This window comes from Hippoglossus hippoglossus, chromosome 7 (assembly GCF_009819705.1).
Source record: "Hippoglossus hippoglossus isolate fHipHip1 chromosome 7, fHipHip1.pri, whole genome shotgun sequence".
NCBI lineage: Eukaryota > Metazoa > Chordata > Actinopteri > Pleuronectiformes > Pleuronectidae > Hippoglossus > Hippoglossus hippoglossus.
The window spans coordinates 16,233,220-16,248,456 of record NC_047157.1 but is presented as its reverse complement, the minus strand read 5'-3'; the positions used below and the strand labels follow the sequence as shown (position 1 = coordinate 16,248,456).

Sequence of the window (15,237 nt, the reverse complement as noted above, 5' to 3'; positions counted from 1 at the left end):
ATTTATTACAGGGAGACAAACAGGTGGAAATGAACAACCAATCATGCTCACCTTCACGAATATCCAATCCCAATATGGATTTCCCAAATTTACCTGCATGTCTTTGGACTGTGGGACGAAGCTGGAGAAGAACATGCAAACTCCCCACAGAGGCTAACCACCCTAGTTTACCTCTTATTAAAGATAATTAAAGATAGAATCCGTCATTTGATCAGTCAGTTATAACCACATCCAAACCCCAGGCAGTAATGACTACCACATTTTGTGAAAAACCATGAATAGCAGCAATCAAAGAAATATGGTAATATGACAAATTTGTCAGTGGTGCCTCCGCGCTCAGTTTTTCCATTTCTTCATTTTTGCTGTCTGAGCAACTACGGTACAGAGTCAGTGATATTAAAACCATTAGTGCCACCTGGCAGCAGCAGTGGTTTAAAAGTTGTCAAATTAACTTGTCAGAGCACAAGCTTCAACAGGCAACAATTCAGCTGCAAATTAGAGTCTGCGTAAAACAGAGCAGGACAGTCTGCTGCAGATATCTACATATCAAAATAATCACTCAACCATCCTGTCATACGGCTCCAGCTCATATTTATCTTACCATGTGGTGCAGACTGAGGAAATTTACAGCCCCCTATTAACATTAATATGTGTAATCAAGCCTTAATGAAGTTTTACATTCCTCCAGTAAAAATCTCACCCCTGCCTCCTCATTACTCTTCTGCTCCCGCTCAGCTCAGTGCACTGCCGCTGTTACTAATGCTGAGTCAATTACTACTGCAGGTGCTGAGCCTAAAAATGGGCTAGGGGGTGTGTGTATGTCAGTGGGGGTTGGGATTAGGTGCTGTGTTTGTTGATTTTCCTGAGCTGTGGATCTGCCAACAGGGTTGTCAGGCTAATTTTAAAAGAAAGCAAGTCAATTAGGTTGGTGCAAAGAGGCAGAGAGGGCAAACAGGAGATAACCTATTATCATTAAACAAAGGTAAAGCTCTAAAGGCTACGATTTGCATTTTGACCCATGACACGGGTCCTGCTAATGAAGTGAAATGTGAAATGTTCACCTTTATTTCCACTTTTTCACTGTCACATTAAATCAATTGGCTCTTTTACTATTTTGTCAGCGTGCAGCTTTATTTGACCACTCACACCTGACACTATCCTTTGAAAAGCTTGGTTTCAAGAGCACAAACCCTGTAAAGGCTCATTTATGCTGCCTTTACCCATGAAAAATAAATGCATCTGTTTCATACGATGTAACCGTCACTTCCAAAATACTTCTATGCTTCCATTTAGAGCTGTAACGATTCCCGAACCGAAATCCTGGTCCAAACGTCCATGGTTTTCGACTTTAGGCTCTATTCTCAGCAAATGTAAGACTTTTTTCTTCGGGGAACACAGACGTACACAGCAAGTGTCCTATATAAAGTTAAATTAAATTTTGGTGTATAGGGGCACATTAGGTGGTCAGAGACTATACACTTTTTTGGAGTGAAAGAACCCAGAGGCATGACCAAGTCGACTGTGGTCAGACAACAAAACACATTTTTGTTGTTTCAGGGAGTACTAAATCAATAGATTTTTAAACACAATAACTGGCAGAATAATCAATAATGAAATAAATTTCTTACTATACATCTAGAGTATGCGTGCCTGACGTTTTCTGAGTTTTACTTAAAACACAAAAAAATGAAGCAATGTAATTACAACAAATGTGCACAATAAAGATCAAAACATCGGACCCTAAAAGTAATTCCCTCACAAGGTCCTTCATCACCACAAGGACACAATATGGAGGATATAGACCTGTAACAGTTAATATTCTACTTTGTTGGTTCCAAAAATGTATTAAATTACATAACTCTAAATTATATGGCAGAAATGTGGGCCTTTTAGGGCCATTGGGGGTCTCAGACTCAGAAGCAGTTGCTCGCTTTGCCCGGTTGACAACCCAGCTTTTGCAACAGCATCAGCAAAATAAATGTGGTTTATCCTCTGGGGAGGGTGAAAAAACAGAGAAAATTTAATCGCAAACTAACCCTTAATTTGTTTTGTGTACCAACTTGATGATTCGTCCCACACGTGGTGCTTGGGTAAAGGTCACATAGCAACCAAAATGGACTCAGAACCTTCGGGAAATGATATCAACGTGTCGTGAGTGTGTCAATGGAGAAACGATCAAGGGAGTCGTTGCAGTCAGTACGGTTTTTCCTCTGGAGACAACTACAACTAATTTCACAGCATTGCATCCAATAAATACAGAACTGTGTATGGCTCACCTTTGAACTGGAGGCTGGTCCCAAAGGAAAACTTCAAGTGTGGCCAAACAGTGAAGTGTGTTGATTTCATTTGCTGGTAACGTTAAAATTACACAATAATAAGATTTTTAGAATTTTGTGCCTGATTGTGAGACTAAATCTATTCCCACAAAATGTTATGTCAATCTGTCCAGATCACATGGATGAACATGTGATCAGAACAGTCAGTCAACATTATTTGGCCCCACTGCTAACAGAGAAAAAAAAACATAAATCAGAAGATATAAAAGTACGATGAGGGACAGATACACAGTGGATCAGAAACTACAATGGGCTTTTCACTGAGATATTAATTGGACTGGGTTTTGCTGGATTGCTGCTTTGTCTTTTCCTCATTAATGGAGCAACTCAAGAACTTTTCAAATCTCTGCTAGCCTCCTTACCATATTCATACCAGGCTTTCAATCCAGCTTGTCTCACTTTTAAATACTCTTCAGGCGGAGCCAATTCATTGTTTGCTGCTTAAGTTTTCATTGCCATGCAGTGTGCACCCTTTGTTGTATTGTGGGCGGATTCTTTTGTAATGGAAATGACAGTAACTTCCAACAACTGCGTGAAAAGCCAAAACACACAGATTAGACTTTGGCTTTGACAAACCTAAACATACATGAACCCTCACAAACATACACAACACACAGATTCGATGCATATCTGAACAAACTTACATGAACAAATACACATTCTATGATATACATGAACATTGTCAAACATAGGCTTACACACGTTCACACACACTGTATCCTTGCACACTATGATCCTGACGGGCTTATTGTTTGTCCTTGACATTTTCATGTATTTGATAAAAGGCTTGTATGAAAGGGCCATGTGTTGACATCGCAAATCTTCAAGAGTAGAGTGATTTCTTTGTTCCCTCTCAGCTGACTCAGGGGACTTCTGTGCTTGGGGTGGACTTGTTAATTAACCACAAGGCTGTTTGCTTGAAGTCTGTGTGTAAAGAGGCAAACACAAAGTGGTAGCTAAGGAAGAAGGGAAGTAGCCTCCCACATCTATCCTTCATTAGCACTGCAGCCAATACTCACTTGTTATTGTATATGTACAATCAGGTCCGTATATTTTAATACAAACATTCTCACATTCTCTCTTTCAATTAACAATTTGTGTCTAGCAGCAGAGCTAAGAGACTTGTAACCGGGAGTAGCTGTGGTTCAGCTGTCCAGTAAAAAGAGACTTCTAGATTCTCGATATTTGTGACCGTCTGTCAACCAAAATATGTATTTTTACATAGGTACATAATTATCTTTGAATATATCAAAGTATGAGTCAAGCATCAAAATGCATAAATGCTTAATTTGACAGTTCTGGTTTTAAAAGTACTTGGTCTGGCTCAGGTTAAACCTTTAGAAAAACAAATACATACAGAAAATGGACGCCATAGGACGACCAACCTAGTGTCACAGTCGTAACTGAAAAGAACAGAAAGAAAGAAATCTAGAAATACACAGCTTTACTACATTTAAATAGTTAGAAACTGAAATCTTGAATACGGTACACATCATTGTTTTACTTGTGGGACTTTCCAGTGTGAAATATTGCCAAATTTTAGCTAGCTCTATCTACCGCTACACTACCGGATATTACTTCTACATCTTCTTTACCACTTTAAAAATAAAGCTGTTGTGCTGTTTTGGAGTGGCGAAAATCAAGTGATTTTCGGCAAAAGAACATTTTTGTCTAATCTTGGTGGAAATGACATACTTGAAGGACGTGGTATCGGATCTGTACATAGATTAGCATACTCGCTGACGCCCAATTCTGGTATCGGTATCTTAAAATCTCTAGTTTTACATAATTGCAGCAATCTGCTAAAAGCCTGATTTTGCTTCATTGTTTACTGTGACATCATGCTCATACTGACATTTAAGGGGTGGTATTTTTGCCCCAGCCTTTTGACAGTGGCAGTCCTCTTCCAACAACCTGCATAGCTGCATCAATCTGAACTACGATTGTGTGCTTTTGTGTGTGTTTTTCTGGCTCTGGCACAGGTAGAGCACATCCTCACTCTCAATCCCATTTACAAATGTCTGATTATTTTCTCAACTGTGTAAACATCTGTCAATTAGCACAACACAGCTTTCTGAATCACAACAAAATAATGAGGGCAGTGATTAAGAAGTTTAGGGAGAAAGCTTATCTAATAACAACATGTCTGTCTATCTGTTACCGATGTTTGAAATGAATTATACATGTTTGATTAAAAACTAAAGCAGAGTGTACAAAGAGTCTAGCCATTGTCTGGCTCGTGTATTAAACTGTCTGTGTGTCTCTCTCTTTCACAGTGCATGTGAAGGCAGGGACGTGTGAGGTGATCGCTGCCCATCGCTGCTGCAACAAGAACAAGATTGAGGAGAGATCTCAGACTGTCAAATGTTCCTGTTTCCCTGGACAGGTCGCCGGCACCACTCGTGCCATGCCCTCCTGTGTTGATGGTATGTATCACTGGCTGCACAGTCCCACACTCAGAACCACAGTGTGTGGTGTTTTTAATGTGCCTACAATGATCAGTTATTTTTCCCGTGAATTAGAAGAGCGCAGTGTTAATTGAGGCAGAATGTGAAGCTGCAACATAAATCATCAGATGTGATGGCACCACACACCTCAGTGCTGGTGTATGTAGGCCACATGTGCTGAATAAAGCAGGCGACACTCGGGCAAGATGATTAAGGATCGAGTTAGATCGAGTTAGCTCTTAATGCTGCTTCTAACTCGCCCCGACTCCTAATTTTTTATTTACAGGGAGGTGGGACCACACAGTGTTAGTGAAAATACTAAAATCATGAGGTTGAACTGGCTAAAGAAGTATCCAGTACATGACTGCCTACGTTTACTGTTGGTTTGGTGGTGAAAATACATTAATTATCTGGGGCGTCTGATCAGTGGTTGGCATTAAAATAGAGGAAGTAATGTATTATAGTAACAATTGTATAATTAAAAGGTTAAAACACTGGGTCATTGCAGAATTCGATTGTTTCAGATTGGCTTTGATTCACACAGTATTGCAGTGTATCGTATTGTTCTAACTTTTTGCTCCGTCAAAAGAGACTTATTTATGTCAGTTACGTTTACAGAAATGGACGGAGCCTTCTGTCCGTACTTTGTGTTAATTTCCACCCTATTTGTAGATGTCTTCTGAAAGCTAACAGATACGAATGGAACAGATGAAACAGAGCAGTACAAGCAGAAATCGTCGGGGGGCAGTGTAGCCAAGGATTCAAGGAGAAACTTGCAAATTGTGAAGAAATTACAGGCGTCTATATGATGTTACTTCACCTGAGCAAAGGGACAAACAGCTGCTTTTGCTTTTTGTTTGAGAGGTACATTATCACAACCTCCTATACAGTCGCCATATTTGTTTTCTTGACTCTGCGCTGACCTCTAGTGGATGTATTGGCTAAAATCCATACAAACGTAAAGGACGCATAGTATGTGCACGGGCGGTTACACCGTTTGAAACAGACATATCTCTGTTCCTACATAAAAGGAGCATAATTGAGTCTTTATTCTGCTGATACGCTCCTTCCACCACCCCAACCTCCTGCTTACGATAACTGCTGCTGGTCCTGGGGTAATATCTAATTCGTTATAGGGGGTGGGGAGGTTAGTTCTCCCAGCACAGACCACATTGCTGTTTGTATGCTTTGAGGGTTCAATGGAAGAGCAAAGCCATTTGCTGCAAATGGTCAATTCCTTCACTTAAGTGTCACTTACTGAAAGATAATTGTTTCTCAGTGGCCTGTCCTTATACAGTAATGTTCACAAATGGGAGTTCCTTTATGAAATACTGTATATTATTGTACTATATAACATACGTTCATCAATTTTAAACATGCTTCTCTTTACTAAAGATGTAGCCTTCCTGTTTTCCTCAGGTCAAATTTCACCTGTTTCCAAATCTTTTAATATCTAAATAAGGGTTCTTTCATCTAGTTGCAATAAAAATAACATAGATGAATCCATACGCTCTTCCCAAACAGAATCGATACTCACATACACATATTCTCAGGTCAAATTTGACCTGGTGTTGCAATGAGTCCCACTATTGTACTTTCTAGAAGCTGAATTTTGACAGGAAGACAACGGGTGTCATGTGCGGCCATTAAAACATAATCAATCAATGTATGTTCCTCTGATCATGAGTAGAGTCAAATAATCTATAATTTTTGCTTTTCACAAATATAGGTATAATTCCATCTAAATTAGGTCTATTGACCATACGTTCCAAAATGAAAGGTAAACAGACTATGTCACAGATAATTGATGCGTTTCAAACAGGCAAACCAGCCCGTGTCAGACGGGACGACAATACAAGGGTTAAATAAAAATTGACATATGAATGAAGTTAACCATGATACAAACGGCGAAGACATGATGTCAGAACATATTTCTCTGTTGGTGGCCAACATACAGTAGGTGTCGTTGTACCAACACTGACTATGCGTAAAACAGAAACAGACATACTGGAGCAGTGCTCCGTCTGTGCCTGTGTTTCTCTCCAACACTCTTTCCTGCTGCTAACTTCAGGAGCCTGATTAATTATAAATGCAGCCTCAGTCCATTATACTTTTGTGACAAATTCAGATGAGTTACAAAGATGATGGATGGCACAATGTTTTATTGCACCCACAAGCAATTTTAAAGTAATGAAATGCCTACTCTGGCCGTAACCCAAATAAATTGTAAAGATATATAACAGGAATCTGAACGATCCTAAGCAGTGAAAATAGCAGTTGCTTCACCGTTCAGCAAATAACTCTGTATTTGAGACTTCAGTCAATGTTATGATAGGATGAAACTCTGCCAACTTGACTCATGATAACAAACATAATCTACAGAAAGTGTTCTCTTTCTGGAGCTGCTTTGTTGACAATGAATGAAAGGTTGACTCTGTATACCCAAATGTTTATTTGGCTTTGTTTTGCAACAGTGCTGACAATTCAAAGCTACAGAATTTACCCATCCACCCGGAAAATCCCCCTGGCTACTGTTTCTGTGTACACAAAATCAGTATTGTGCAGCCCCTGCGGCTATGACGAGTGGTGCTTGATGAAATCACAGACTGCAGTCTCTGCAGCCCTGTTGTTTCATGCTTTTGAGTGGAATCATGTTCAAATTGGTCTTCATTTGAAATTAATGCGACCTACTGACACCACACAACCCTGACTTTTAGGTTTTAGACGGGGAAAGATAAGAAAGTAAACTTTGAGTAGTTAACTTGCACACACTGCCACAAATATAACTAAGAAAACACAGTAACGAGACGTGCCGATGATTCTCTTTGCTCTTCCACAGAATTACTACATGTTTGTGGTTTAATGTGAGTTTATTAGAGATGTTACGATACCGATTACAGCATCAGAAATGCCTCCAATGCTGCCGAAAATGCTGAGTCAGGCATTGGAGAGTATGTGAATCTATTTAACAATCCAATACGTGATTAAAGTACATTAATTTCCCCCAGATATAACTGCAATTTTCTTTTCCTACTAATCAATCCTTCCTCGCCGTTCACAGCTGTTGCCCTGCACTGCCACAGGCAAGTACTGTTTTTAGAGTGGCAAAGAAGATGACGTGATTTTCAGTCGTGTAGCATTAGCCACAGCTATCTAAAATGTTAGCAATTTGGTAATATTTCATGCTGGCAAGTAAAACAGCAACAGGTTCCCTATGCAAGACTTCAGTTTTAAGCAATTTTTTGTATTTTCCAAGATTTATAAATCTATTTAAATTAATATCAGTTCTCGGTATCGGCCGATTTGCAAAATCCTGGTATTGGAATCGGTATTGGGAAAGAATAAAGTACAGTACATACCTCAGCCAAAGCTAACACCCTATCTCATCATGTTATCCGTATCCGTGTTTAACATGTTCTTCTTTGGGTCATGCCCCAACCCTCCACAAAATTCCATGGAAAGTTTTATGATCCTGCTAACTAACAATCAAATGCAGATGAAAACATGACCTCCATGGTGGAGGTTATAACACTTAAGTGTTCATGTCCCTGTTTACAGTATTTGACAAAGGGATATTAACCATGGAAATCGTAAATGTTTTGCTGGCAATACATCAACATACACTGAGCTGTCCGACAGACCACGTGATGATGACTTGATGAAGGTCTGTTTTTGGCTCTGTATACTTACAATTTAATATGACTAACATACCTTTCATACTTTTGATTTATTACTTTTGAAATACTTCCTGAGAAATTACTGCTGTTGAGTTTGACTGTGCAGAGAGTGCTACTAATCCTCTGGGAATGTGTCACTGGATAAATGGCTCTTTATTTATTAAGTGTTTCATTACTAAGTTGGAGTGACAGTCACTTAAATGCTTACATGCTACACATCCAATTACCTTCAACTGACTGAAAAAAAAACCGCCCAGTCTTTGGAGTGGCCGACAAGGAAATGAAATTCAAATTATTTTTTTTTAATATATGCACACGTCTTCGACCATCTTCTACTGCAATGGGTATTATTATTATTTTTTGATGATAATCATTTTCTAGTTTCTGTTTTTCTGTGATATTTGCTAAAGGCACTTAATCAATTGTATTTTTCATTTGATTTGATCTGTTTCAAACCATTTAGATCACAACATATCTCAAATGTCTCTTTCATGTGTTGGCCCCAGTTTTGCTAATTTTGGTTGAATAGAAAATGTAAATGATTCGTGAACCACATCTTGATAGTTAGATCTATACGGTATTAAAGGTTTTTTAGTTACACGAAGGCATTCTGGATTTTAAAATTGGGCATTTTTAGACCAACAATTTTACAAAACAATTATTTATAATTATTATTATATATACTTAATATTTTGAAAAGACTGTTTTAATATTGTTGCCAGTTGCCACATAAAAAGATTGTACGCCTCAATGCATTTGATTCCTGTTCGTTTTCACGTGGATTTTAAGATTTTATTGATGAATTTTAAGACTTTGGTGAATAAAGACTGTCCTGCTTTTGCACTACGGGCCCCCAAACTCTGGAATGACTTACCAGCTGAAATTAGACATGCTTTATTTCTTACTACCTTTAAATCCCTCTTTAAAATGCGATTTTAAAAAACAAACTTCTGCTGTGGAGAAGCTGGTGTGGTGACAGAATCAAACAAAGTGCAACACAGTGCAATGGTAACAGATGTGAATTAATGATGATGACACAGATGAAGCGTGTGACTTAAACTTCTGAAAATATGATGAAAACATCAGATGTGAGTGACTTTGATGTTCCTCAAATAAACACATGAAACAAACAGAAACGTCAGATTTGTTGATATGAAGTTTGACTGTTGTTCTTCTAATTACATCATCTTATCATCCAACCCCTAATATTAACATAATGGTACTGGATGGGAACACAAATTAATGCACTTAATATATTTAGCTGATTGCCTGTAAATCAATTTCAAATTTGCACATGTGGGAACCCATTGAAAACATTCCCAGGAACATTGAGTCATGTCTTAACCAAAATAAATATCTACAACTCTATCTCTATCTCTCTCTCTCTTCCTCCAGCCTCCATTGTAGTCCAGAAGTGGTGGTGTCAGATGCATCCATGTATGGACAGTGAGGAGTGCAAGGTTCTGCCAGACCTCACAGGATGGAGCTGCAGCACAGGCAACAAAGTCAAGACCACAAAGGTCGGTGTGCACATAGTCTTTCTATCTTTTATATTTCTATATCCCTCTCTTCTATCTTGCACAAATTCTTCCCATCCCTCTTTTTATATAAATATATATATACGTGCATACACACACACACACACACGGTCAGAAAACCACAAAGTGGCCCACTTCCATGTATCTCCTGTTATATACATCTGTCCTCTCACTTCTTATTAGTTTCTACCCTCATTTGTTTCTCCTTTGCACTCCCTATCATTCTTTTTCTCACCCAATTTCTCTCTTTACTTTCTCCCCCCCCCGCCCCATCTTGGATCTAACATCAAACATTCTCTGAAGAAAAATAAGGCCAGGAACAGGAACAAGGCACACGCGCACACACACACACACACACACACACACACACACACACACACACACACACACACACACACACACACACACACACACACACACACACACACACACACATTGAGGGAGAGAGAACATCACACTTCCCTTCACTCCCACTTGCCCTGCTTCCCTGGGTTTGACTGGCATGCCATCTGACTCGATGCAAAAACAACTCACCACGTTGGATACACTAGAGTGGGAATTGTCCTTGGATAGTTTTTATGCTCCAATTCGCCCGTAATACTGTATGTGCGGTTTGTGCATGTTCATTTAATTTCTCCACATTTTTCCCGGCACTCTCCATTTGTCTGTCTATATGTGTGTGTGTGTGTGTGTAGGTGTGCATATACATCATAAATCGTTCCTGCTCGGCCTCCGTCCTCCGTCGGCACCTGTTGGCGTCCCCTCGGTGGCTTGACCCGAGCAGCCTGTGAACTGTCTGTCACAGGAGGGGGAATATCTGTGCGAGACTCACCTCTTGTGGCTGTATGCTTCTGTTTCTAACCTCCATCCTTCTCCCTGCCTTCTCACCTTCCATTATTCATGGCTGGGTGCAGACCTTTGTTTTCTGCCTAAATAATTAATCGTAGGCGTGGTCGAAGGAGATAGAGAGTGCATCTCCTTGGGCAAAAAGAGAGGGATGAGAAAAGCTTTCAACTCACGTGGTCTCCTCTCTCTTTACTGCTGTCTCTTTCGCTAAAACACTATTCTTTATCACCTATGGCTGATAAAGAATTCCTTCCCAACGTTTTCCTCTGCTCACCTCTCACCCAGCAAAGTGGATCTCGCCCCTGAAGTTACACTCTCTCCTTCTTTCCCTCTCAACAGCAACTCCTCTTATTCTCACCCTGAAAGACTTTCTCTGTCGTGCTGGGCCCCAGCTCAAATTGTGTTAAGCTGCTCGTGAGTGTAACTGAACTTCTTCAAGTTATAGCACTCATTACAGAGGAATAAAAAAAAGAGAAAAGAGACGAGCAGAAAATGGCGGGGTGGTCTTAGAGTAGGTAATAGGCATAATTAAAGAAAGAGGGTAATCAAGTATGAGGATGATGTATTTTCGGAATATGTGAATGCTGTTAAGAAGCTGCTGCATATATCAGATCTGTTGCATTTAGTTATAAAGTGTGCATTTATAATTTCCTAAACATGATCAAAGCGAACCAGTAGGAGCCAGGCATCGTTTTATCACTGATTCTGTCGTAGCTTGAAAGAGCACAAATATTTGCTGTCTCTTGCATTCAGGTCTTTGATCAATGATCTGCGTGTGCTTGTGTGTGTGTCTGTTGTGTGTGTGTGTGTGTGTGTGTGTGTGTGTGTGTGTGTGTGTGTGTGTGTGTGTGTGTCTACACTATTTGAGCGTGTTAGCTGATGTGTTTGCCTGATGATGAAAAGAGTGATGTTTTTTCTCTCCTCTGATGTGGTACGCTGAGGTCAAGATGAGCAGGCATCCAGATCAATAGCATCGAACGTTCTCTTATAGTCCCATTAAGACCCGCTCGTAAATTGAAACTGACGATGAGGTGAGAGGGAAAGAGGATGAGAGAGAGAGAGCGAGATGAAAACACACACACACACACACACACACACAGACACACACACACACACACACACACACAGACACACACACACACACACACACACACACACACACACACACACACACACACACACACACACACACACACACACACACATATGAAGAGCAGCAGAAGAAAGAGGCAGGTGGAGATGGATGAGAAAGAAAACAACAAGTAACAAGTAGAAAGTGGAGAAGAAAGGTTGAAGGCAGAGGTGTTAAAAGAATAACACTTTAAAAACCAAAATGCTGGAACTGGTCAGCTGATGAAGAGCTTATTTTTATACACAGAAGACAGAGCAGGCGAGACCACAAAAGAGGGTTTGGCACTCTCTACCCTTCCCTCCATTTCTGGCTGGGAGCAAAGGAGAGGAGGAGAGGAGGAGGGCAGAGGGAGGAGAGAGGGAAGGGATAGAAGACAGCTCGATCAATGCCAAATAATATCATATGGATGAGCAGACAGACACGGCTGGGCTGCCAGGCCACTGAGCTGTCATACACAGGAAAGCAAGGGTGTGTATGTGTATGTGTATGTGTGTGTGTGTGTGTGTGTCTGGGTGTGTGTAAAGACCTGCAGTCATCTACACATATTAACAAACAAATGACAAGTCGATGACAGTCACACATGTAATTTACTTCCTATGCAGTTCGCTCACATCAACACTAAACAGATGTGGCAGTCTGCAAACAACGTAAACCTCTTAAGGCAAAATATTCTGCAAGCACTTTTATCCTTTATGAAACAATACAAACTGTAAAAACCTAGAAAATCCTGTTCAAATCATTTAATTTTGTATTTTCTGTCATTGTTTTGTGAGACATAAAGAGTCTGTGAGATGTAAGAGAGAGGGGGACCTCTGCCTTGGGGCCAAAAGAGCAGCCATTAGTGTAGATAGTAAAATAAACAGCAAATGTGTCACTTGTGGGCCCATGGAGATGACATCTAAACACTGCTTCTGTGCTCTTGTAAATTGATATCTAAATACCTAAATCCACTTTCTAATTGGGCACAAAACCGCCACTTGCAGGCATATTTGAACAGTCAAGCCGACATAAACCTGAAGGGATTTTGAAGTAGCACCTTCAAGCATATAGCAGGCACAGAGACGTAGCATTGTGCGCGCACAGTGAACTGGCATGACAATAAACGCCTGCAGACTCTTTGATCAGCCACAGGAGTAGATGCCTGAAGGCGGTGGGAGCGGGCCCAGGAAGGGTGGCCTGGAGCCTATTGAGAGCAGATACAGTAGAGCAGCTGCCAGCTCGGAGGAAACGCTCCTCTGAGCTCTCTCAGTGATGGCTGGCCTTCACACTTTGTTAGCTGGCACCTGGGTTGGACAAAAAGCTCACTCCCTCAAGAGGAACATACAGGAGGGACAGCATGTTTTGGGGGCCGAAGAGGGGGAAGTCACAGAGAAACACAATGACAGCGAGAGAGAGGGGCATGCAGGAAAACAGAAAAGCTGTCATGGAGAGTCTGGCCTATTACAGGCCCAAGCACTGGCAGTTATACAGCAATTTGTGTCTGTTCGGTCGTTGGCTGGTAGAAAAAGTCTCCTAATGGTTTGATACAAACCAAGAGTGAGTGTGCGAGCAAAGAAAATGGAAAGAGGGACCAACGAGATAAAGAGGCCATGTGATTAGAGCAGCCGTCTCGACAAACAGACGAAATGACATGGCAGCGGGCCAGGCGCTGGGAGTGAGGTATTGTGGGCTTACTTCCACGATTCAAGCTGTGTCTTGCTTAGTCTCTTGCCAGAGGAGAAAGAGGCCGCGCTAGCCACGTTGTCGGTGCTCCACCAGCAAGAATAACTTCAGATAATTTCCCAAACAATGGGCGGCGCAGCTCCACAGTGCATTATTCCAAACCTCCAGTTGACATGTACAAGCAGCACCGGCCTCGTACTCTGCTCTGTGACCTTTACCGTTACAGGCTGTATCCTCACTTCTTTCGTGGGCTATTTTCAGTGACCTACTTCTGTTCTCCCCATTTCAGGTGACCCGATAGTCTCACACGTCTCAAAACGAGAAGGAGAAAATGGTGGTGGAGATACTGACACAGCACAATGGACCAGTGGTAAGGAAACACACTCAGATGGACTTCAATGAAGAACCAGTAATTGTTTTATTTTGCTGAGGATATCCCGAGAAATGGCGGCTGAAGAGACAGGACTCTAAACACTGGATACCGTCACCTTTAACACAACTGAGTGTCCTTGGTCTGTAAATGCAGAGGACTACATTACCCACAATCCTTTACTGCAACTACAAACTTCGACAAAGTGAACTATGACCTAAACCACGCACTGGATTAGATGACAAAAAAACGACTTTCTTTACAACAACCTGTAGTCTTCATCTCTCTTCTATGGCTTAGTTGTGTTCCATATGCATACTGGGAATGAATGAAGGGGAACTGGTTTTTAGACCGCTATCCTGTATACTACAAAAATAAGGGAGTGGATCCAGAATGGCGGTATCATTTAATCCGGTTGACATATTTAAATTGAATTGTGCCACATACAACACACTTGATGCTGTCAAATTGTTTCTCAGACCTGAAACTGAACCTTTTTCTTTTTCCGATTTCACCTCCATGAACATGTTTTATCTTGAATAGTTTGTTGCTCACCACACGCCATTTTTTAAAATGGGGGAGACAGTTTAGCAGTCGTCTATTTTCTTTTGTTTTTTTGACAACAGAGTAAAAAATCCTTTCAGGGGTGAGGTTAGACTAATACCAAGTAGATGTTACGGTATATTGAAACATGTAAACGTGTAAAAATGGTTCATGGAATCAATGGGGCTAAAGATAAATTGATGCTCTAATGGTTTTAATATCTGTGTTTTTAAACGCCTGTTAACCGCTATTGAGTACATGTGTCAGTATTATACGAAATGAATAAAACCTTTCAAAGGAAAAGATATGTCTCTCAATTTTGCCTCAGCCTCACAAAATTTTCTTTTGTGAAGATTCAGGTTAAATTAAGGGTTGTTTTTTAAGTGCTCCACACTCCACTCACAGTGCATCACACATTATATACTGTGCATTAAACTGCAATTAATAAATCCAAAGGAGTGCATCATTGCACAAATTGTGTGTGGTAATTCATTTCTAAAGAAACATTGAAGCAAATAGAAACTTAATAGAATCAAACACTGGTGTAAATGTTTTTTAGCTCGAAAATATCATCAACAACTGTATTTCTTTCCCGTTATTTGTCAAATTTTTTTCTTATCTTGACATTAAATTTATCATTTTGTCATAGAGAGAAAAAATCTCCAAATATGAAATACTGCACTTCC

General features: G+C 40.4%; 1 protein-coding gene across 1 annotated transcript in view; it reads left to right on the top strand.

Moving 5' to 3' along the window:
* The window catches only part of LOC117764945 (chemokine-like protein TAFA-3), a 78,036-nt gene extending 63,416 nt beyond the window's left edge, over positions 1–14,620 (top strand). The window contains exons 3-5 of the mRNA XM_034591118.1: positions 4,613–4,762; positions 9,856–9,980; positions 13,928–14,620. Of these exons, the coding sequence (XP_034447009.1) occupies positions 4,613–4,762; positions 9,856–9,980; positions 13,928–13,939 (287 nt within the window). The 3' untranslated portion in view covers positions 13,940–14,620. The remainder of the gene's footprint in view (positions 1–4,612; positions 4,763–9,855; positions 9,981–13,927) is intronic.
* The last annotated feature ends 617 nt before the right edge of the window (positions 14,621–15,237 follow it).